At 39.2% G+C, this 26,074-nt stretch overlaps 1 protein-coding gene across 1 annotated transcript in view; it reads right to left on the bottom strand.

Annotated features, from left to right (window-relative positions):
- Window positions 1-740: 740 nt before the first annotated feature.
- Window positions 741-26,074, bottom strand: part of LOC128736918 (apoptosis-stimulating of p53 protein 2) — a 290,684-nt gene continuing 265,350 nt past the window's right edge. Inside the window, exon 9 of the mRNA XM_053831429.1 lies at window positions 741-858. Within this exon, the coding sequence (XP_053687404.1) occupies window positions 814-858 (45 nt within the window). The 3' untranslated portion in view covers window positions 741-813. The remainder of the gene's footprint in view (window positions 859-26,074) is intronic.

Raw genomic sequence — 26,074 nt, forward strand, 5'->3', positions numbered from 1 at the left:
GAAAACAAAACTCGGTTTATAAAAATAGCTTAACCTTTTAAAAGTTAGACTATGATTAAAAAAAAAACATGGAAAATAACACTCGAGTATTTTCTCGAAAAACAGAAATTTAAGTTTCGAGATTTTTCCGGATAAACTGATTTTAGAGGTGTCTTTTTAACGAAATTATAAAAAGATTCCAAGTTTGTTTTGTTAACTTTCTCTACCTGGCGAGTAGACTTTTGCTGCTTTTTTAAAGACTTTATTTATCGAATTGCTGACTTGCTTGTATGTAATTTTGTAATTGTGCCTGACTGTCAAGCGCCGTCAGTTGGAATATTTACCAGTTTCAATTGAAAGATTCTGTTCAACCAATCAAACAAGTCGCTTCTTGAGTGAAGCAAAGGTAAGAGAGAATCAGTTTCATTTCATTTGTTTCAACGATGTTTGAAGATAAATCGCTGAGTGATGAATGACTGAGAAACAAAATTTTGCAACCTTTTGATGAAAATAAAATTTTCTTCGGCAGATGTCACATTTGCCTAGACCCCCTCTCCCCCTTTGTCACACAACCTGTCACAAAATTGCCACCCCCTCCCCCCCATAAGCAATGGACGTCATTATTGAATGGTCCCAAAGGTGATCCAATCCTCGCCAACAATAAGCTATTTTCAAGGTAAAATAAGAAAAGGAGGGGTATGATTTGACGGAAAACCGCAATTTTTTGATAATCTTAATTGACACACGTTATATACGCAGCGTAAAGCTTTATTATAAATTTATATTTATTATAAACACCTAACTTTTACATATATTTGAACTATTAGTCTAGATCTATTCATGATGCTTTTCGTAAGCTGATGAGACCCGAGGGCAAAACTGAAAATAAAATAAAAAAATGCATTAGACAGTTTAATAATCATTTAATCACGTAGGGGAAGGCTGCCCAGAACGCACCGGTGAGGTAGAATGGCCCGTGCTATTGTTCACAAACGCGAGAACTATTTTATAAAATTATGGATACTCATCTAATTTTGGTGTGAAACAAGCTAATTCATAATGGTGTAGTACTCTTGCCGTAATGGCGAACATCATAGTTTGTTTATAAAGTGCTGTGATTATTTTCAACCAATTACGTGTGAAATTTTGCGTGCACATTAGATATTTCGTATCAAAAGTGTACATAAAGTGACTTAAATCAGGATAAGCACAAGTGCAGTAGCAATTGCTATCTATTTTGGCTAAATTTTATCATTTTAATCCCGCCACGGCCGGTTGCCATCGGTGATGGTTATTTTTTTTATTGTCTGCCGGCGCGCGCTGTGTGTACGATTAGCATCCACTGAGTAGTAGGCAAAATGGAATGCGCAAAGTATAAGGAGATACTGCTAATCAATGATATTTGGTTTGTTTTTGCCATTGCAGTGGGAGATTTCACTCGCGCTGTGTTGGAATTGGTAATTAAACAATGAAACTGATCAACGCAAGCGGAAATGTTCTGTTCAAGTGTAATAATTGCCTATCAGTTCACAGTTGTGACGAGGTGAATGTATCGGTTTTGGATGTCATTGTATTAGGAGACGAGATACGCGAGTAACGCGTTGAAGATCGGAATAGAAGAATTGGGCTTAAATGAAAATTGTACTATAAATAGAAAGGTTGCCGATTACGAAAATTTATTTCGTGAAAAATTGGAAAACATGACTAGTACCATTTTAGAAAATAAACGTGAAAAGGATTTAGTTGCGATGAATAGGGAGGTATCGGATACGGTTGATATTAGCCGAAACCCAGGTAACCCTAGAGCGGTCGCGTTAAAAAAAGTTACGTAAGCGGTCGCGTCGTGTACTGAGTACACGGCGAATAATTCTGCCTATATCTCAAGACTGGCATGAGATAGAAGGTTGCGGTTTTCGACAAAGTTGTTTATCTATTTAAGACGCATCTGGAAACGAACAATAAAGTTTGAGAACTGATTCGCTAGATGGCGCAAATGGCGACCAAATAAATGATTCTAGTATCTCGATACTAAAATCTCTAATATCTCGCGACTGAGAAGAAATAGAATGTTGCTGTCTTTGGCAAAGTTGTTTATCTGGACGAGATCAATCTGACTGCGAACATCAAAATTCGAAACTGATACGATAATGAGCATATTGATTTTTTTTGGAATATCTAAGAGTCGTGACGAGATAGAATGTTACTGTGTTCTACAAAGTTATTTGTTCAAACAAGACACATTTGGTAATGCATAACAAAGTTTGAAACTGTCTCACTAGGTGGCGCACGTGGTCAAATTATAATCTTATGATGATATCTCATGACCATGATACGATAGACGGTTGCGGTTTTTGACAAAGTAGCGTGTCTAGACAAGATGAATTTGAAAATGATCGGTTAAATTAGGAACTGTCCCGTTAGAGGTCGCAGTTGGTAAAATCATATTTCTTTTTGCGATATTTCAGCTTATCTATACCTATAAGGGGCCATCCATATACCACGTGGACAGTTTAGAGGGGGGTGGGGGGTATGGAAATGTCCACGCTTGTCCACGGAAGGGGGGGAGGGGGTATCGTAAATGTCCACGTGGACAAGTTATTTTTCATACCAAAAACAGAAATTAGAAACAGAAATATTGAATTAATTATACATAACCATTGATCAGTGATTGTTTTTAGGCTCAAATAAAGTTTTATCTTCTGATGAGGCATATGTTGACGTAAACACATGAACCGAGCATTACGGAAGGATTCGTCTTCAGAAGATTTTACGAACCGCGTCGCATCGGAAAGGTCCTGTGTTGTGTTGAAGTAGACGGAAAAGCTGAGGTGCTCTAGTTAGACAGGGATACTCTTGACGGAGAAGAATCATCAAGCAAAAGTCAAACTGAAACTGACTTTCTTGCAGTCGATAATAATTCGCTGTAGACAAGATTACTATGAACAGAAGAATTCAGGTCCTGCAACCTGCACACTTTGCAACACCTTGCACACGGATTTTAACGCTGCGGAAATTTGACAGAAAATGCACGGAAAACCCCAAATTTCCGCAGCGACTCAAAATCCGTATACATTGTGTCGGCCTTTAGACTGGAGCGTATGTTTTTTTATAAATACAGTAGACTCTCGGAAAAGTTAACTCTCTAAAAAGTTAATTGTTCAGAAAAGTTAAGTGAATATCAGCTCTCATGCAACGCTCTAAAAAGTTAATTTTTACCTTAACTTTTCTGAGAGTTTTGATTTATTGGTTGTCCAAGCGTTCGTACACACACGTGTGTACTTTATTTCTCATTTTTCGGTTTATTGTCGCCTTTCCACAGCCATACAGAGTCATACAGAGTCGCATCATAACTGGGATTAAATTAAACTCTTGTACCGGATAATTGCAACAATATCGTATTGAACTATTTGCTAGTTACACATAGTTACTTCAGGATTATTGATAACATACTGGAAAAGTGCAAACTCAGATTGAATTTTAAATGCAAAAGAAGGAACAGCAAGAAACTAAAAATAAACGCGAACATTATCAAAACGTAGTCGCACACTATACGAAAAAAACAAAAGTAAACTAGTGTAACCGACTATTTTAAACTTACTGAAAGGAACTAATTATTATTTCATAAAGATCTTGATACATATTTCTTTTCATTACAATTTCAAAATATATAAAAATGTGTATCCTATATCCCGGAGTGCATTTTTCGCTTTTGTATTTATAATTTTCAATGGTTTTTAGGACTACTCGGAAAAGTTAATATTTCGGAAAAGTTAATCGACCCATTCCCCAATCGATTAACTTTTCCGAGAGTTTACTGTACTGCATAAATCAAGTTGAAAACAAAATTTAGCACCATGCATTTCTGTTTTGTTAAATTACACATAAGAAAAAAATGTCCACGTGGACAAACAGGGAGGGGGGTAGGGGTTGAGTCAATGTCCACGCTTGTCCACGGTGGGGGACGGGGGGGTTGAAAATTGGTATTTTTCTGTCCACGTGGTATCTGGATGGCCCCTAAAGAAGGATTTCTGTCTGTCTGTCTGTCTGTCCGTATGTTCCTTATAGAATCGAAAACTACTGAACCAATCGGCATGAAAATATGCATGTAGAGGTTTCTTGGGGCCAGGAAAGGTTTTAGTGATGGTTAGAAACCCCTCCCCCACTAAGAGGGGGGGCTCCCATACAAATGAAACACAAATTTCTGCATAACTCGACAACTAATCAAGCAAATAGAACAAAATTTGGCATGTGGGTTTTTTCGGTGACAAGAATTTATTCTATGGTAAATTGAGACCCCTCCCTTCTTTATAAGAGGAATTACAACTCCTCTCCTCTTTAAAAGGGGGGGCTTCCATACAAATTTCCTCATAACTCGAGAACTAATCAAGCAAATGGAACCAAATTTGGCATGTGAAGGTTTTCGAGGGCAAGAATATTTTCTATAGTAAATTAGGACCCCTCCCCACTCTAAGAGGGGGGGCTCCTGTACCAAAGAAACACAATTTTCCTCATAACTCGAGAACTAATCAAGCAAATGGAACCAAATTTGGCATGTGGGTGTTTTTGGAGACAAAAATTTTTTCTATGATGAATTGGGATCCCTCCCCGTTTTAGGGGGGGGGGATCCTTTACACATGAAATACAAATTTCCTCATAACTGAAGAACTAATCAAGCAAATGGAACAAAATTTGGCATGTGAAAGTTTTCGAGGGCAAGAATATTTTCTATGGTGAATAAGGACCCCTCCCCGCTTTAAGAGGGGGGGCTCCTATACAAACTAAATACAAATTTCCTCATAACTCGAGAACTAATCAAGTAAATGGAACAAAATTTGGCACGTGGGTGTTTTTGGAGACAAAATTTTTTTCTATGACGAATTGAGACCCCTCCCCACTTTAGGAAGGGGGGCTCCTATACAAATGAAATGCAAATTTCCTCATAACTCGAGAATTAATCAAGCAAATGGAACCAAATTTGGCATGTGAAAGTTTTCTAGGGCATGAATATTTTCTATGGTGAATTAGATCCTCTCCCCACTTTAAGAGGGGGGGGGCTCCTATAGAAACGAAATACAAATTTCCTCATAACTCGAGAACTAATCAAGCAAATGGAACCAAATTTGACATGTAAGTGGTTTTGGATGCAAGATTTTTTTCTATGGTGAATTGAGACCCCTCTCTTCTTTAGAAAGCGAGTTATGGCCCATCTCTCCTTTAAGAGGGTGGGCTTCCATACAAATGAAATGCAAATTTCCTTATAACTTGAGAACTAATCAAGCAAATGGAACCAAATTTGGCATGTGGGAGATTTTGGAGTCTTGAATTTATTTTACGATAGTTAGAGACCTCTCACCCCTGTGGTAGGGGGATATGGACTCTCATACAAATAAAACAGAAATTTTTGCGAAACTCAAAAAGTAATCGAACTCGAGAAATTCGAGACTCTTCCATAAAACATTAGTCAATACAAGACCACAAAAACTATCTATAGTAACACTAGATCATTCAGGACGAGACGGTCGCGAGTGTTGCCGGTGACCCGCCGTCGGAAGCGCCGCCCACTGGGGGGCTAGCAAAACTCGAGATTGTGACAAAGATCATCCGAGATTCATGATTTATGTACAACACAGGTTAATTTGTGGCAATACGAAGTTTGTCGGGTCAGCTAGTGTCGTATAAACGGTAAAATGGTTTACCTGGTCTGGAAAAAAACACCAAAATGTTTGCAAATAGTATTCTCTTGGCGATTTTCCCAAAACAGAGTTTGTGAATCATCGACAGTGGTTACATACTGAAACTGCACCCAATGAAAAAAGCAAGCTGTATACTTATGAGTATCAAGAGAGTGCACTTCAGTCGTATTGTCGCGTTAGCAAAACGAATAGTTTTGGTTTTATCATCACGCACACGTTAATAATTGCAAGCATCGGTTGCCTGCCCGCGAAGTTAGCTCCGGGGTACGATGCTGGCCCAACAAGCCAGTCTTGGTATGTTTGTAACTGCGTTGAACAAAACTGACAAGACGTTTCCCGAAAAAGTCCTCCTCATCGGTCAAATTGATCGCCAGATTTTGGCCAGACATTAATTTGTGTTTGCCAGATCTTCCAATAAACCTATTAGCGACCCTGGGAAGAATAGGGACTCAAACACTCTCTAAAATATTTTTAAACAATGTGATGGAAACGCAGCACGGGTTTCCAGGAATCTTTTCCTGTTGATCTTTCTGGCTAGATGATGTAGACGACGAAATTGTTTCGTCAAAAGAGTTTTGATCAGTCTTTGCTCTTCATCTTGTCTTTTGATAAAAGTTGAAGCAATACGTATCAATTGCTTCTGTCAGGAAACCAAAAAAATAGCTGTTGATTGGCTGGAATTGACAACGCAATCAATGGTGAAAAGGACAACGATGCGTTATCTAACGTGTTTTGGCTACAGAAACCACTTTGTAGCGAACATCAGTGTTCTATGTCATCATGGTTCCGCAATATTCCAAAAAGAATTTGATTTTCTCATCATCTCCACCTACTACATACTGACTTAATTCCGAATTTTATTTACCATCATCGAAAGTATCTTGACCTGATAAACAACTTTGTCGAAAACATTAACCTTCTATCTCGTCATGGTTCGGAAATATCGCCAAATGAATTAAATTTCACCGTATACTCCATCTAGCGGACTAGTTCCAAACTTCAGAGCTAAAAAGAATGTCAACAAATGTGATATTATTTTAGAGAATATTGCTGGTTTATCTACAAACTACGTAGCATTACGTCAGATTGTAGAAGAACAACGTCCATTTATGGCAGTGGTGCCCAGGCATAGGCATGGTGCGGACCAAACGAGATCGCCACATGATGTCGCAGACCGCAAATTCCTCTGGCCATTCCTGCCTCCTGCGCATAACAAAATGCAAAATATCCGGCAATCAAAACCATTTTCTGGGAATTACCACAAGATTTAAACCGGAAAGCATTCGGAACTATAAAATGCACGAGGCATTACGACTGATTTGAGTGACCAAAAGTTACTCCACCATCTCCCAAATTAGTCCGCGGGCCGCACAAAACATTTTGAAGGACCGCATGCGGCCCGCGGGCCGTAGTTTGACCATCACTGATTTATGGTATTTTTGTCAGAAACACATATTACAGATATGGATGCTTTTGAGCAATATGCTATACCTGGATTCTGGATACAAAGTCGTTGCCTGTTTATCACATTCTAGACATACTGTCGGTAATACTATATATGTCAAAGAATCAATTCAATTTAATGTTTGTAACTGTAAGAATGAAGCAATGGAGGGAAACTGGTTCTTAGACATAACAGTGGAAAGTGGCATAAAGATGGTTGACTATGGTGTTGTTTATCACTCACCCAGTTTTAGTAACCAGCGATTCATGCAAATATTGGAAAGCTGGTTCGAGATATTTCTTGATAGCAGCAAATTCAATATGATTGCTGGTGACTTTAACTGGCGTGATAACTACAGTTCGAGGCATTTGAAGCGATTAGTTGAATTTTTTAATTTGAAACAAATTATTAACGATTCTACGCGTATTTCCAGACACAGCAAAACTCTTATTGACCATGTATATACTAATTTTGATTCGATTCGTGCAGATGTGAATTCTGACTTGAAAATCACAGATCACGAGACTATCGTTGTTAGTATTTGCCATAATATGAACAGCGAGAGTAACTTAGTCAAACTTAGGTGCTGGAAAAATTACTCGAAACGTAAGATTACTGATTGCGAGAAATCTAGATTTTTCATTATACGGGAACCTTGATGAAAAAACGGCTGGTCTTACTGACGTACTGAAAGCTTGTACCAATGAGTTGGTTCAACAAAAGAATGTTGTGATTGAAAATTCGAACAGCTGGTACAATCTGGATCTCTTGCGTCTTAAATGTAAGAGGGACAAATGGTACAAGAAGTTCCGTAGAACTAACAGTAGCTATCATTGGTACAAGTATACGGAAATGCGAAATACATATTCACAATCTCTGATCAAGACACGGAGCGAATATTTACAGAGGAAAATTGACCACCATAAAAACAACAGCAAAGAGTTATGAAAAATACTCAAATCATTGTTGAAACCCAGCGATTGCAAAGCGCCATTCATAACCTTTTACGGCACATTAGAATTTCCGGAAAGAGAAATCGCATCTAGGTTCAATGATTATTTTATCGATAGTATTTCAGCGATTAATCAGTCTATTGGTTGAGAATTGGTTGATGAGCCTGAAGAACTCAAGCAACCTTTCAAAACTGACTGTACGTTTAGCAGCTTTCGTCCAATCATGATAGAAGAGTTGAAAGATATTTGTTTTTCAATGGAAAAAACGGCTGGAATAGATAATGTTAACGCTAGTTATTCAAGATTGCTTTGATGTCATTGGACACGACCTTCTTGGCCTAATCAATGAATCGTTGCAGACTGGGCACGTGCCTCAAGTTTGGAAGGAATCCTTAGTAGTTCCTATACAAAAAGTTGCTGGTGCGATTAAAGCCGAAGAGTTTCGTCCCATCAATATGTTACACACACTAGAAAAAGTTTTGGGACTTGCTGTGAAAGATCAACTGTTGAGTTATCTTAATTCTAATGATTTGCTAATACCAGAACAATCAGGGTATCGGGAAAGTGAAAGTCATTCTTGTGAAACCGACCGAGAAGTTTTTATCTAACTTGTTTTTACTTTCAGGACGACGACACTGTGCAGGCCATTACGACTTGCAAGGTATTGCGCGTGACGTTGTTTGTCTGTAAGCGTGTTAGTTTGCGATTCTTAACGCGGGTGTTCGGAGAAAAGCTCCGTTCTTATGAAAATAGACCAACCTCGAGTTTTTAGTCTTGACCTTGAAATGCGGTCAAACATATTTTATTAATATTTTTTGAAACGATGGTTCTACAATTGATAAAGGGACGGTAGGGGAAAGTAATGAAATTTTTTTTTTGGAAAATGGAGGGGAAAGAGTGGAAAGGTAAGGGGGGGGGGAATACGTAGCTACGCTTAACAAGTCGTCGTTGTGACTCCTACTTTTTGTCCAACGCTGGAAAGTGCATGGGTCGAACTAAGCTATAGTCAGAGATTATAACCGGATTCGAACCCACAACACCTGCCAGGGCGTGTGGCTCGCTGGTATTTGTACCTTTGAACCACAGAGGCGCTGGACAAAAGGAGGCTGCGCAAAGCGCCTTATTAATGCAGCGACGTATCTGGTTTTGGGTTATTTTTAGACACACAAATTGTGTCTCTTCCTCGTCGGTGGTTTCTACAGTTGACGTCCGGCGAAACAGGGGGTTGGTGTAGCAGGATTTGCAAGCCGTCACAACGAAAAATACTAAAGCACGGAACAAAGAACAAATTCTTACTGGAACAATCGGAATAGACCCCCAGGAATGCATTGGAAACTCGGGACGTGGAACGGCCGATCTCTCCACTTCCAAGGGAGCACTCGAGTGCTCTCCGACGTATTGAAGAGCCGCAAGTTCGACGTTGTAGCGCTGCAGGAGGTGTGTTGGAAGAGCAATGAAATGGGCCTAAGACTTGCCGCCTCCAAGAATATGGCCGTACGTAGAACCTTTTTCCAGCACAGAATGCATCACAAGTACACCTGGAGGTCACCAAACCAGACAGAATCACAGATCGACCACGTTTTGATCGACAGTCGGCACTTCTCAGACATTATCGACGTTAGACCCTATCAAAGCGCTAACGTTGACTCGGACCACTACCTAGTTATGGTTAAGATGCGCCCAAGACTCTCCGTTGTGAACAAAATTCGGTACCGACGCCAGCCTCGGTTAGATCTCGCGCGGCTAAAGCAGCCAGACTTCGCCGCAAACTACGCGCATTCACTTGAAGCTGCGCTGCCGGAAGAGGACGAACTGGACGAAGCCCCTCTCGAGGACTATCACTATCAAAACAGCCATCAGCAGTGTAGCGGAGAGCTCCATCGGGCATGTGACCCGGAATCGACGGAACGATTGGTTTGACGATGAATGTAGGAGGGTGATGGATGAGGAGAACGCTGCGCGGGCGGCCAAGATGCGCAGTGCTACACGTCAGAACGAGGAACGACACAAACAGAAGAAGATGCAGTAAAACCAAATCTTTCGGGAGAAAAAGCGCTACTTGGAAGAGCAGAAATATGCAGAGCTGGAGCGGCTGCATCGTTCTCAGGAAACGCGAAAGTTCTACCAGAAACTGAACGGATCCCGCAAAGGCTTTGCGCCGCGAGCCGAAATGTGTCGGGATAAAACTGGCAGTATTCTGACGGACGGTCGTGAGGTGACCGATAGGTGGAAGCAGCACTTCGACGAACACCTGAATGGCGCCCAGACGCAAAACCATGGCGGCGGAGAAAGCGATTTCGACGGTACAACAAACGGGGAAGAGGTGTCAGCCCCAGCGATAGGCGAAGTTAAGGAGGCCATCATGCAGCTAAAGGACAACAAGTCAGCTGGAAAAGATGGCATCGGAGCGGAGCTTATTAAAATGGGACCAGAAAAGCAGGCCGTTTGTCTACACCGACTAATTGTTAGAATTTGGGATACGGAACAGCTACCGGAGGAGTGGAAAGATGGGGTTATCTGCCCGATCTATAAAAAGGGCGACAAGATGGACTGTGAGAAATATCGAGCGATCACAGTTCTCAATGACGCCTATAAAGCGCTGTCCCAAATCATTTTCCGCCGTTTATCACCAATTGCGAATAGATTTGTAGGAACTTATCAAGCCGACTTCGTCGAAGGTCGGTCTACAACGGATCAAATATTTACACTGCGGCAAATCCTCCAAAAGGGCCGTGAATACAGAGTTCCCAAGCATCATTTATTCATTGACTTCAAAGCCGCATATGATACCATCGACCGGAAAGAGCTATGGAAAATCATGGACGAGAACAGCGTTCCCAGGAAGCTCTTCAAACTGATTAAATCTACGATGGATGGTACACAGTGCTGTGTTCGGATTTCGGGTGTTCATTCGAATCACACTGAAGGCTTCGTCAAGGTGATGGTCTGTTCAACATAGCGCTACAAGGTGTTATGAACCGAGCGGATATCAACACGCGGGACACGACATTCAATAAATCTAGTCAATTCGTCTGCTTTGCCGATGACATGGATATCATCGCCAGAACATCTATGGCGGTGGCTGAACAGTACAGGGACCATTCAATAATGACGTCCATTGCTTATGGGGGGGAGCGGGTGGCAATTTTGTGACAGGTTGTGACAAAGGGGGAGATGGGGTCTAGGCAAATGTGACATCCGCCGAAGAAAATTTTATTTTCATCAAAAGGTTGCAAAATTTTGTTTCTCAGTCATTCATCACTCAGCGATTTATCTTCAAACATCGTTGAAACAAATGAAATGAAACTGATTCTCTCTTACCTTTGCTTCACTCAAGAAGCGACTTGTTTGATTGGTTGAACAGAATCTTTCAATTGAAACTGGTAAATATTCCAACTGACGGCGCTTGACAGTCAGGCACAATTACAAAATTACATACAAGCAAGTCAGCAATTCGATAAATAAAGTCTTTAAAAAAGCAGCAAAAGTCTACTCGCCAGGTAGAGAAAGTTAACAAAACAAACTTGGAATCTTTTTATAATTTCGTTAAAAAGACACCTCTAACATCAGTTTATCCGGAAAAATCTCGAAACTTAAATTTCTGTTTTTCGAGAAAATACTCGAGTGTTATTTTCCATGTTTTTAATCATAGTCTAACTTTTAAAAGGTTAAGCTATTTTTATAAACCGAGTTTTGTTTTCAACACGCTTTTCTTATTTATTTTAGGTTTGTGTGACGTCCAAAGGGGGGGGGGGAGGTTGAGTTTTGTGACATAACCGGACAGAGGGGGGAGGGGGGGGGGGAATCTAAAAAAGCAGAAATTTGGTGGACGTCATAATCGTCCCACACCAGACCAGCGGAACCGAGGACGAACGACACCGCTTGGGCAGTAGTATATTGATCGACGGCGATGAGTTTGAGGTAGTCGATGAATTTGTCTACCTTTGCTCACTGGTAACGACGGACAATGATACCAGCCGTGAGATTCGGAGGCGTATTATCAGCGGAAGTCGTACTTACTGTGGGCTCCACAAGCAATTGCGGTCGAGCAGACTAAGTCCCCCTACAAAGTGCACCCTGTACAAGATGCTTATTAGACCGGTTGTTCTCTACGGGCATAAAACATGGACAATGCTGGAGGAGGACCTGAACGATCTTCGGCGGCGTACAGGAGAACGCAGTATGGAGGCGGAGGATGAACCATGATCTCGCACAACTGTATGACGAACCCTGTATCCAGAAGGTGGCTAAAGCTGGACGGATACGATGGGGAGGACATGTTGCAAGAATGCCGGACAACTACGCTGCAAAGATGGTGTTCGCCTCGAATCCGGTAGGAACAAGACGACCAGGAGCGCAGCGAGCAAGATGGTTAGACCAGGTGGAGCGAGATCTGGCGGAGAGTACTCGGTGTCTGAGGAATTGGAGAGCGGTAGCCCTCAACCGAGTTACATGGAGAAACTTTGTTCAACAGGCTTTGTCTTAGGACGGCAAGCCACCTAAGTAGGGGAAATGTGTATAATGTGCCCCCCCTAAGAATAAATGGTTATATCTCCGTTATACTTCCCCAAATTAACGTTACAACTACGTGTATATGTTGGTGTTTAAGCTGACAATTGCAATTGTTTATTTCATTTAGTATTGTGGAATAAACATGCTAGGAATTATTTAATAAAAGCACCTAAATGTTGTGTTTCTCGTCTGCGCGGGGTAAAATGCCCCACCTGCAGTATAATATGCCCAATGCGGTAATTTGAGTATTTCTACCAGTGACAGACCAACTCTATTTTGTAGAAAGTAGAACTATTTCCTTTGTTTTGCAAAATATCGTTATTTTATCGTTATTAATAAACCTAGTTTCGGCCTTCTGGTGCACTTTTTCTTTTCTGCATGGGGCACATTATACTGCAGCTGTGGCGTTTTGTACCGGGTAGTTGAATTACCTAGAATTTGGACGTTGGTAACAAATTATTCCCACCACGGTTGCTCTACAATACTAATTGAATTAAATAATGGCAATTGGCTTCAACTTAGATCTGTTTACCTATGTTTGTAGCCACATTTGCAAGGGGGGCAAATTGCACCACCGCAAGTGGGGCATTTTGGCCTGCTTTTATTATTTGAAAAAATATTAAATGCTAAAGCAAATCAAGCGTTTCATACCGTTATTTTTGGCAGGGATGTCTTTTTGAAGTTCACTTTACGCAATCGAATCACAACAACCGGTTATTTACAGATTTTGACAAGAAAATAGCTTATGGAAATGACGCCAAAAGTTACATCGGAAGCTGCTCAAAAACAAATTTATTTTTGTTTTGTTTTTACAGCATGTGACAACTGTCATACTTGCATAGTAGGCTAGTTCCATCAAATACTATGGTTTCTGGGTGGTTTTGCATTTTGATTTCGCTTGTTTAGCGAAAAACTAAGGGGGGCACGTTATACACAATTCCCCTAAGTATTTTGCAAGATTTTGGCCAAGATTTAAAGCTAAACGCTCGGCATCTTGAAATTTGTGTTTACATTTCGCAAATAGGAACAAAAACCAACGCTTAGACCATGCAATTAGAGAATATCAGTGATGAGTACAACGTACAGCAGTATGTCTGTCACCCTTCCGTTGTACATGTACAACGTTGTACATGTACAACGCTAGTACAATTGTAGGTCTGTCTAGGGTATACTGTTTCTGTTTCTGTTTGCAGCCCGAGGTGGAGCAGTTAGAGCCATAAAAAGTCTGTCCAGGGCTGAGATAAGGTGGTTGTGATAATGATAAAAGAGTCCGTGCGGACAACGCCATAATGCGTTGGTGATGATGAATTAACGAGGAAGAAGAATGACAGAACTTGACTCTTTCCATACCCGTTATAATTGTGTACTTGGTGGTATATTAAATAACATGACTTGTACTTGTCTTGTTTTCTCCTTCCTTTGTTTGTTTGCTCGTCTTGTTCGTAATTCATCTTACTTTGGTCTTTTTCACGGCTCCACGCCGTCCTCTCCATCGTAATCACCAGTGCAGTCATCTATGACTGATCTCTTGCCGCCCCTCACGACAACATTATTGTCGTCGTGAAGAGTAGCGATAGAGATCAGATAATAAAAAGAAAAGAAGAAAAGGGGAGAATTTTAGTCAACATGATGATTGCAGTTTTCATGTTAGTAATATCACGAGAATTCTAAGATTCTATGTTTACCCATTTCCTACTACTGACTGACTACTCGCTAGAATAGACGCTACTCCATCTCTCCAACTACCCATGTGCAGCGCCACTCTTCCTTAATTTGCCTACCTCTATTTTAAAGTATATGCGGTGTGATATGAATTCCCCAGATGCATTACAAGAAGCTGATTGAAGGATCGGCCTTCTGGCGGGGAAAACCCCCATTCACAACATATGGTTTAATTTGGTTTTGTTTTGTTTAACGGCGCTTGCTACCTATGCGCCAAATAAACTAAAGGGATATGTTATTGTCTACCAATACTTGCCGCCCATCTCGCTTTGTCCATCATCATCATATCAACATTCCATAGGCAGGACGTTTGCCTGTTTTCACACCGTCTGGACGAAGCATCAAAATAGGCGGACCGATACTCACAACCATGGAATTACCAACGATGCCTACCGACAGCAGTTTTATTACCTGGTCTTAAGTTTCCTGTTTGTAAATTTAGTTTCAATAAAGACAGTCGTTATCTAGAGATAGATCGTGCGTGTTTGGTTTCTCTAGATTTAAGTTCGCGGATTCCCCTCTTCCAGGTGGATCCGCGGCAGTCCCATACGCGGGGGCTGCATTTTGTGGTGACAGCGGTGACCCTGAAGGAGAGCCGAACATAGTTTCTGACTGGTGGCGGAATCCGTGCCATTTTGTGTTTAGTGCCGCGGGAGTAGTACGAAACATAATTTTGTAAAGTCGAAAAACCTTGTTTCATTTCGCAAACAAAGTGCTTGAAGTGAGTGCAAAGTCGGTGTATGCTACGGAAGCTCAAGTGAAGTGAAAAAAAACGTTTCGCATTAATTGTTTCGGACTGGCAGTGTTTGAGCTTAGCAAAATGTTTAATCTGTTCAACGACACGTTTTTTTGTTCCTGCTGCTGAATTTTGAGTTAATCACAAAAAAAAGATGATTGTGGGGTAAATTTATTTGTTTATTTTTGTAGAGATTAAGGTACGTTTGTTGGTCAAAAATTATTTGCCATATTATTGATATTGACTGAGATATATTATATTGTGGATTTGCGGCTTTGCAGTCATTTTTGATATCGAATACGGTTTTTTATACTGCCTGACATTTCGGCCTTTAAAACATATTTTAGCTCACTCTATTGTCACGTTTTCTCGTCTTGTTGATGTTGCAATGTTTTGTTTGATCAATACCTAGTTTAAAAAAAACTATAATTATCGACGAGGGTTTCCGGACTGACGAGGAACAGGAGCATAAATTCGGTTTAAATATTATTCTTATTCATACAAAAATATGATACAAGGCGAACTTAACAACACATATTGTTGTTTCTAACGAAACGATCATTAATTTTTCTGTGTGGGGCTAATTTTATTCGGTCATTTCTTTTTTTTTTCTCTTTTTTAAATTAAATGACCGACCGAATAATTCGATTACGAAATCGAGAAGCCATCACTTCAAGTTCTTCGCCGGTACAAAATTTGTCAGTTAATGAGCCTATTTTATCGTCGACTATAATTGCTGAAAATTTAAGCAATAGCGACGAAGAGAACTCAGACACTGAGACTCATTTAAAGCAGTTAAAAAAGCGGTTTGTGGAAATCAGCAAAGAATTTGAAGATTCTTTGGGAGTTAAAATTGGGAAATACTAAACCAGAAATTATGGCATTTCTCTTAGCGCTAGCCCACCAGCTTATCTCTGATTACTCAGGACAAGTGGAGGAGCTTGATGGATTTATCGGGCAAGTGGACTATTTTGCGTCTCTTATTGCAGAGGGTGAGTCACAGTCCCCGCTCATTACAATTGTAATGGGCAAACTAAAAAGTGATGCGGCGAGAAAAGCTAATATTATAAAAGCCGATAACTGGGAGAACATAAAGGCTAATTTAAGGAAAATTTTCGGCGTCTCGGTTAAAATGGACGAGGTGATAGCCAGAGTTGATAATCTGGAACAAGAAGAGGGAGAATCATTTTCAGCTTTCGCAAATAGGGCAAAGCAACTTAAAATTCAGACGGAGTTTTTTGACCCAACCCCCCCCCCCCCCCGAATGAAATAAGAGAGTCGATTACTGCCAGGAATCTTAAATGGCATTTCATTAGCGGATTGCGTAATCGGCAACTAAAAGAAATGGCAAAGACAAAAAAGACGCTCACAATGAAAGAGCTTATAGATTCTTTGGAATCAGAGCAGCACTGGTATGAACAGATCGAAGTCTTAGAATCCAAAATTTTGGGAAGAAGGTTGATAGAAGATCAAGCAAGAGGTGCGTTCGCATACTCAGGTCCTTCCAGGCTCCGACCCGGACAACCAACCGGAGGTTCAAGGTGCGGGAAATCAAGGCAATCCATACCGAATGGACTCGGTAATGCAGGTTTTGAATAACATACCCAGGGAAATGAACTGGGGTACACAGGACGGGCGCAACCGTAATTATGGATACGGTTACCCATGCAATCAAAATCAGCCAAGAAACGATGGTCCTAGTTATTCTAATTATAGTAGAGGTAATGATAATGAGAGACCTTATCGTAGTAAGGGTAACGATAATTATAATAACTATAACGATAACAACAGGGCATATCGGAATAATGACTACAGATACGATAATGGCCCGAAATATGAAAGCGGCGGAGGCTATAGAAATAACGGCCAAAGCGCGCCTAATTTCCGGCGTGACCGACCGGATCAATTTGCTCAAAATAACCAGGGACCAAGGCCGCAGCAACACACAGGCTATCACAATCGACCCAGAAAATTAGACCATAGAGTGCTCGCCGCTTGGCAAGTACAACATAATCATTGTACTTTCTGCGGAGGTGGCAAATCAACCCCACCGGAGAGAAATAATTTTTTCTCATACGTGTCCAGAAATCAACGACCCAACTGGGACTACAGCGCGTGCGTAGCAAAACGCATATATTATAATGCCGATAGACAACTTACAATGGATCTTACGGCAAAATAATATTATCACGTGACATTCACGGTTTTGTTAGACACAGGAGCATGTGACAACCTGATCGAAAAGGACATGCTGTATTTTTATGAAGAGACACCTAACACCTAAGAGAGTCCACAACCTTTCAAGGGCTTGGAGATGGTCACCTGAATACCTTGGGGACAGTGTGGCTCGAGCTAGCTGTTGGAGATCTGATATTCCCAACAAAATTTTATGTAGTAGAAAAACTACCAGGAAATATAGAGGGGATTTTAGGGTCAGGCTTCTTGAGGAAACACACAGCACATGTAAGCAATAATTTTGATTACATTGTGTTGCAAAACTATTACCCAAAACCGGGAGAAGTAGATCCTGACGGTTATAGGTCTAGGGCAGGACAAAATGTTCGGATTATTTATTGCGAACAGAATATGCCAAAACACATTACACATTGTATAGAGAAAATGAAAAGATGCAGCCGATGGGCTCATCTACTGAGCTAAGAGACCGGCGCATTAACGCAAGGGCGCGCGCGCGAGCAGAACTAAAAATGTGTTCAAGTGACTCGGTGCACAATAAAGCTGACATTAGTGAGGGGGCGGAAGAAACCCCTGAATTCTTCGAAATAAACTCCAGAATGGATTGCGATCTTCTGGAGCACAAACACATTTCCCGAGCAATCGGAGCCGAGCGAGTGGAGAAATTGAGGGAGGTGATTAACCTAGCACACCTACCAGACAAGGATTTCACAGAAATAAAATCGATTTTAGAAAATTTTGCGGACCTATTTTTTCTTAAGAGAGATAAGCTGACCGTCACTGATATAGCAGTGCATGAGATCGAGACCTCCTCCAATATTCCGATTAATAAAAGACAATACCGATTCCCAGAAGCCACTAAGAGGCACATTAACAAAGAAATCGAGGAAATGAGGGCCCAAGGCATTATCAAGCCAAGCACAAGCCCATGGAATGTACCGGTGCTATGTGTACCGAAAAAACTAGATGCAGAGGGTAACAAGAAATACCGCATCGTGGTAGACTTCAGAGCCTTGAATGAGGTAACAAAACCATTTGTTTACCCCATCCCGCTAATAAACGAAATCCTAGATAATGTAGGCAACGCCTACTATTTTTCCTCCATAGATTTAAAATCAGGTTTCTACCAAGTCCCGATTCACCCGAGAGACGCTGCTAAAACAGCATTTTCAACTCCTACGGGGCATTTCGAATTTACAAGAATGCCGATGGGTCTGAAAAACAGCCCATCAACATTCCAGAGATTAATGAACACAGTTTTATTCGAGATCGGACAAGTAAAAGCATTCGTTTATCTCGACGATATAATTATATTTGGTGGTAGTGTACAGGATCACAACCAAAATTTATGCAAGGTGCTGGAAGCCTTACGCAAACATAATTTAAAGATAGAGCCCGGAAAATGCCATTTTTTGCAAACCGAGCTCGAGTATTTAGGGCATGTTGTCAATAAAGACGGCATTAAGCCCACTGATGCAAATGTTAAGGCAATTCAATGTCTAACACCCCCTACTACCGTGAAAGGCGTTAGGTCTTTTTTTTGGTACGGTGAACTTTTATGGAAAATTTATACCCAACATTGCTGAGATTCGTAAACCTTTAAACGATCTACTCAAAAAGAATGTAAAATTTGCATGGAGTGAAGAATGTCAACATGCATTCGAAGAACTGAAAAATGCATTAATTTCAGAACCTCTCTTAATAAGGCCAAATTATGGAGATACTTTTGTGCTCACTACGGACGCTAGCAAACATGCTATTGGAGCCGTCCTATCAAACGAAAAGTCGACAAATCGACCAATTGCTTTTGCGAGTCGTGCACTTATAGGTGCCGAAACTCGATATCATATAATCGAGAAGGAGCTACTTGCCATTGTATGGGCAGTAGATTATTTCAAACATTACATTTTTGGCCAGAGATTTATCGTATACACCGATCATAGACCATTTGGAGGTTAAAGGAAACCTCGCCCACACTTACGAGACTACGCTTAAAACTTCAAGGACTCGAGTGTGACATCAGATATAAACACGGGCGTGAGAACGTTGTCGCAGATTTCTTATCCCGTATACCGTTGAACAAGCTCGAGACAATCGAGAAAAATAAACCGAATCAAATTGCAGCCGTGACCAGGCTACAGCGACGGCAGCAGGCCGCGCATGATGGCGGCAACAACAATGCTGATGGTACACAAGACTTGTCAAATATCGATGTTTCAGATAGCCAGAACATGGATACCGCGTCCAACGACATAGGTATTACATTTGATAAAGAAATCTTGACGCAAAGGCCACTTTGCGAAGATAAAATAAAATTTTCACGTACAATTGTAGGGAAAGACGCAAACACTCCCAATTTCGTAATTTTAAACAGCCGTACAGCCCACAGTGAGCTGTCAAAGCTATGCGATCTACCAAACGGCATGAAAGACTACTTAAAAGACGACGTAGTATTTATCCCAGATAAGAAAATATGGGGAATGATTTTAAACGGAAAAAACAACTCCATGATAGAGTGCGAAATTTTTTTCGAAAAGTTTGCGCGAAGTTTCCAAATAGGGGAAAGATTGTATGAATCAGAGGAGATGGTCAATATCACCTCATTTAGAAAAATTAAACAGCAAAACGTTGTAGACATAATAACGTTTTTTGCGGGATTTTTCGGAAAAAATTTTATATTGTTTAATGCTGATTTATCGGCAGATCAAATTGAAACGGTATTGCACGAATTTCATGACAGCCCACTTGGAGGGCATATAGGCGCTAAGCGAATGCGTCACAAAATTGGAACTTTGTATACCTGGACAAATATGCGCCGGGATTGAAAATTACGTAAGGCAGTGTGATTCCTGCCAGAAAAATAAAATTTGCAAAATGAATAAAATACCAATGCGGATAACGACAACCGCATCAGAGCCATTTGAAAAATTATTTATGGACATCGTCGTATTGCCCGAGTCCGATTGGGGGAATAAATATGGCTTAGTCATGCAAGACGACTTAACTAGATTTTTAACAATTGCACCGATGGTCAATCAGGAGAGCCAGACGGTTGCCCAAACTTTCGTAGAAAATTTAATTTGCAAATATGGTGCTCCTCTGGAATTAGTCACCGACAATGGAACAAATTTCGTTAGCACATTGATGAAAGATGTGTGCAAAATTTTGAAAATTAAAAAAATAACCACAAGTGCATACCACCCACAGCCGAACTTGGTAGAAAGGTCGAATCGTGAATTAAAAATGTATTTAAGGCAGTATGTTGGCGGTAAGCCTCATACATGGGATCAACATCTGCCCTTTTTCACTTTCGAATACAACACAACAATGAACTCATCGACGGGGTACACGCCGTTCGAATTAATGTACGGCCGGATAGCTAATATCCCGGCATCGATATATAAACGACAAGACTTTGACGATTTAAGTTACGATGATTACACAAAGGAACTGAAAAGTATATTTTTTGAAACACGCGCAAAAGCAAGAAGGAATCTATTATTATCCAAAGAGAAACGAAAAAAGCTTTACGATAAGAATACTAATAATTGGCAACCCATGTGGGGAGATTTAGTTTTAGTAAAGGCCGTCCATACGGGTGCGGGTCAGAAATTGCAAAATAACTGGCGGGGACCATATGAGGTGGTCGAATTACCAAGTGAAATGACCACGGTCATTAAAAACGGAAACAAGTTAGAAAAAGTACATAATAACCGTCTGAAATGGTATTATGATTAAAAAAAACATATTTTTTTTAAACTGTGTCTATACTTTTGTCATATGTCGATCTTTAAGAAAAAAGGATTAACGGTTTAACATAGTTAGTTGGAAATATAGCGATTAGGAATAATTAATCGACTACATGACGCACATTTATACAAGAAAAAAAACATACATAGATCATACGCGAATATAACGGCATATTTCAAAATATAAAAGGACATAAAAGACAATCCTAGAAAGACACTGCATGATAGTTGGTATATAAAGAATATGGCGTATTGCAACTAGAAAGGGATGGAGACTTGACCTGCTTTTATATTGTATGCTAAAATATTGGGAAGACTGATAGTTAGAACTTTCGTAACAAGGAATTTCAGAAAAGAAAAGAAAATTTAATAATTAATAACATATGTTTAAAAAAATTAACTAAGTATCTATTTTTCAGGTAAATTTAACAAAGGAAGGAAAGGAGCAAACCATATTTACAGACAGATGGCTGTCTGGCATTTGTTTTTTTATATATAAAATTTATTTCCTATGCGGATATGCGGTACAAAAGTCCTAGAGAGACATTTATGAGTACAAGAGAGTTATAAGTAATAAGTAAAAGAAGGGGGGAGGATGTAAGGACAGTAATTGGATTGCTGGTTGAATCTCCTGAAGGGAATTTCTAGTGCAAGACGGCTAGGAAGACTGTTGCAAAACAAACACCAGTTAGCCGAATAACTGGAGTAAGCAAGTGTGTGTGAATGTGATGAGTAAATGAACGGGTTTCGGCACCCGGAATGAATGTAAGCATGTATGACAGTTCTACCCAAGTCTGTTGCCAGAATCCTTAAAATAGGTGGACGCACCTACAGAGGGAGAGGGGAGGAGATATGCAGTTTCCTGCATATGTAAAGTGGATAAAGAAGGAACACGAGGACAAATAAAAAAAATGAAAAGAGCGACTTAATAAATTACGTAAAGAGCGAATTCAGCAGCAAGCAGAATTGACAGTTATTGACGGCTATATAAATAATATACATGAATTCCGCGAAGAGAAGATAATGACGAAGAGGGATAATGACGAAAAAAAAATTATAAGGCAAATGACCGAAGATAAAGGAAACAGGAAAATTAACGGGTAACAGAGACCGCTTAAAATTTGAAACAAATCTAAAAAATTCAGTACGTTTTAGTCGTAAATGATTAAACTAATAAAAGTAAAAACAAAATTTCAATGTATACTATTATAAAAACGTTATAATGAAAAATAATCTATATATAAAAACCAAAAATGACTAAATACATAAATATTATGCGAAAATATGAGAAATATTTCACCGGTGGGCACTTTCTTATGAACCTATGTTCAATCAAGTTATTAATATACATTTGCCTATTTTTATTCATTAAAACTGCATAGCTAGAAAGTATACAAAATAAACTTGCCCATTCTTCTATATTTTTGTGATTTGATAAAAAAAATCAAAAGACCGGTAGTATTTATAATAGGAAAAGATAATAAATAAAGTAAAATAATAACAGTGACTATCGAACATAGAGAGAGTAAAATTGCATTGTGGATATTAAAAAAAATGAGATGATTGTTGATGATTAATTATGGAAAAGCGAAGAAAATATTATAATATGAAATTCTTTATAACGTTGTCACGGCTAACACTAAATTACTATGGTTTATACTAAATAATATATTGCAAACCTTTGTCTAGGAAACATGCAACATTACGTAGCAATAGTACAACTTCAATGGTATTTTATACGTCATGTTATATTTTTATAAAAAAGAAATCGTTAGTAGTTGATAGACTTAACTTTCACGTTAAATAATATAACGAGTAGGTACAGTTAGGTGATTAAAAATATTTTTGGAATGAATTTAGAAGAGATTTAATGACAATGTAAATTTCCCATTCGCAGTTTTGCTAGTTGTGATTAATATTTTGGCAAAGCGTGCAGCCACTTTTAGACACTTTTAAGAAATTCAAACAAACAAAAAATGTATATTCTCATGAGCAAATGCTATATTGTGATAGAACAATAAGTACAATTATAAAATGAAGCGTTGCGACAAAGAAAACGACTCTGCAGTCCGCAAAGGAAGGATGTTGTGCCGTACCCAGGCACCGACGAGCTGAATGCTAGATCAGCCGGAAGCAGCGAAAGGCAACGGAAGTGGGAGAAGTAGCGAATGGCAAAGTACTATGACAATAAAAATAGCGAGCGAAAAGGAATGTCAAACGAGGATACATAATATAATTATCAAGTTGATACCAACACCATTTACCGAGAAGAACGTTTTATCAACTATGTCATAAGCGGCGACAATATTGCTTCAAAAGGCGAAATCAAAAATCCAACGCAGAAGGTTCTGCAGACAAAAAGGTCAATATCAAAAGGACATCATCAAAGGTTTAAAAAATTAACGAAATAAAAAACAAACCTGAAGCGAATAAGAAAAACGACAATATATACGAACATCGCTGGTCAAGCTATATGATATCAGCATACTCCATTCAGTTATGTAGACTTGACTACACCAGGAAGGCATTAATGGATATCACCAAACAACTAACTACTGCAAGACGGGTGTCTTGCAGCTCAATAAGAGGGGGGAGATGCAGCGCCACTCTTCCTTAATTTGCCTACCTCTATTTTAAAGTATATGCGGTGTGATATGAATTCCCCAGATGCATTACAAGAAGCTGATTGAAGGATCGGCCTTCAGGATTCCCCTCTTCCAGGTGGATCCGCGGCAGTCCCATACGCGGGGGCTGCACATGTCATCGACCATTCAGCGCCCTTTAACCATCTATGTTCCTTAAGCGCCCAAACCGTTACCTTACATGCCATCAGTAGTATTGTAGCTGTTGGTATCAATTTCCGAATTTTTGTGCGGAATATTATTCAAGAGTAACATTAATATTATCGCTTAGAACTATTGAAAAACTGCTAGAATTTTCGAAAAACAGAGCAGATGTGATATAATGGAGGCCTTGCACTCGTTCGTATTATTCCCGGTAGCGGTCATTGCGTATTTGTAGCGGTAGTCAACCTATTTTATCGGTATGCTCCTCAGATAGTCATCAAACTGAAGCATCCCTTTCACTGAGATAGGATGTGTGTGATGTAGAACTTCACTTTAAGATATGTATATATATCATGTTATGTACAAACTGTCACTGAAGCAAGACAGGGTGAGATGTTAGCGAAATTTCTAACCCTATCACATAAGAAGGGCCCCATATAAAGTAGCGGCCAAAATTGCCGAATGTAAAATTTCACATTTTAGCACATGTTTAAACGCGGTTTTGTAGTAAATTATCTATATTTTTATGATTCGCGAATTAAATTTTGATAGAAAAAAAATATCATGTAGAAATAAGCCGTCAAAGTTGCCCATTTCAAAAGTTTGAAAAATAAGTCATTTTAAAAAAGTCAAAAAATTAAATAGTTATCGCGGAAGTAAATATTATTGTTATATATCATTTTAAAACTGATATCTTGGCCTATTAAAAACTGAAATGAAAACAAATTTAAACTCAATGAGGAGCGCCATAGGCTACATATAATAAAAATGAAATTCTCATAAACTTTAATCAAAAAAACAACTCTTGTCGCCTCTTGTCGCCGCAGTTTCTTAAAGTGCGTCTGAAAGCTCGAAGTATGTTTTATCAAAACATGAATTAAAAGTTTGCTATAATTTGACGTTTTCCGAAAAAAAATAATTTTAAAGTTGTCATATTTTTAGCAAATCTTTAAAATTTTAAGTACTCTTTCAACAAATTTGATTATCTTTGTTACTAAATTTATTTAGTACCTGAAGAGAGTTTCAATGAGAGAATGGGAGAATCCCCGCGAGAAAAAAATTTTTTTTTTGTCAAGCAAATATTTATATCGAAAACATTGGATCATTTTTCCCCAAATCACCCTAAATATGAGTTCTTATAAGTTTAAATTATTTCTTTTGTAACAAATATAATCTAGAATCAATTTGAAATTGAAAAATAATTTTGGCTAAAAATCGCAATTTTCCGACTATTGTGCCTATGTGAGAATTATATTGAAGCGACAAAATCTTATTGAAATGCGAATAACATGGCCATATTTAAAACACTATGAACTACGACCATATTTTAAAAGTGAGAATGTATACTGAGGACAACCCTTCGCTATCGCTTGAATCAGTCAAAAAAACCTTCTTTTACTTGGTGAGCTATACTCTAACAAGATCTAGGTAGAAGTAGAATTCCATTTTATTTTACTAAAAATTATACTACACAATGTTCACCTTAAGGATAATTACAAAATTTCACTATACTATAATTACAGTATAACTATAACATAGCCAAACCAGCCAACCACTCACGTAAACAATACGCAGATACGTATTTCGACTGTTACATACAGCCTTCTTCAGTGCTTTGCGTCAAATTGTATGTCTGTCTAGGGTATACGCACCTTTATCTTATGTATTGATTCACGCTTAAAAAATTTTATCACAAAAAGCTTTTAGTTACCTTTTTGTAAGCAAGAGGGTGTTACTTTTGCGTCTTTTCGGATGTAGGGTAATTTGGGGGAATTTGGACACCCTAAGCAAATCATCTATTATCCCAAAATCTATGCATCAAAACTCAAAAAAATTGAATCGTATACTAAGATTTACTTATTTTATGTTTACCAGCGGAGTTTAACAATTGTATCTAGCTTAGTTTTGCTAAAGTAGGTTAAAATAAAAATAATGATTTTTTGGCATCAAAATTTTGTTTGGGGTGATATGGACACTCACTGGGGTGAAATGGACAATGTGTAAAACCCGGTTGTTTTTAACGAAATAACATACTGAGCAGCAGCTCATAGCAGATAACTTAGGAACACATATTAACTAGAAATAGTGTTTCGAACTCGATTCCGTCTATCTGAGTGGAAGAGCCAGTTCATAAGTTATGCCAATATCACTTTAGTTTTTTGCAAGTAAACAAAACATTACTTCGAAGAATTTAGATCTTATTTAAAGTCTTATTCGACATTTGTCACATGCAAGGGCTCCTGCATTAGTTCCAGGTGGCTCATGAAGGGTGGTCAAACCTGAAGATCAAGCTGAAGCTGGTCAAGC

The sequence above is a fragment of the Sabethes cyaneus genome, chromosome 2, assembly GCF_943734655.1.
Source record: "Sabethes cyaneus chromosome 2, idSabCyanKW18_F2, whole genome shotgun sequence".
Lineage (NCBI taxonomy): Eukaryota > Metazoa > Arthropoda > Insecta > Diptera > Culicidae > Sabethes > Sabethes cyaneus.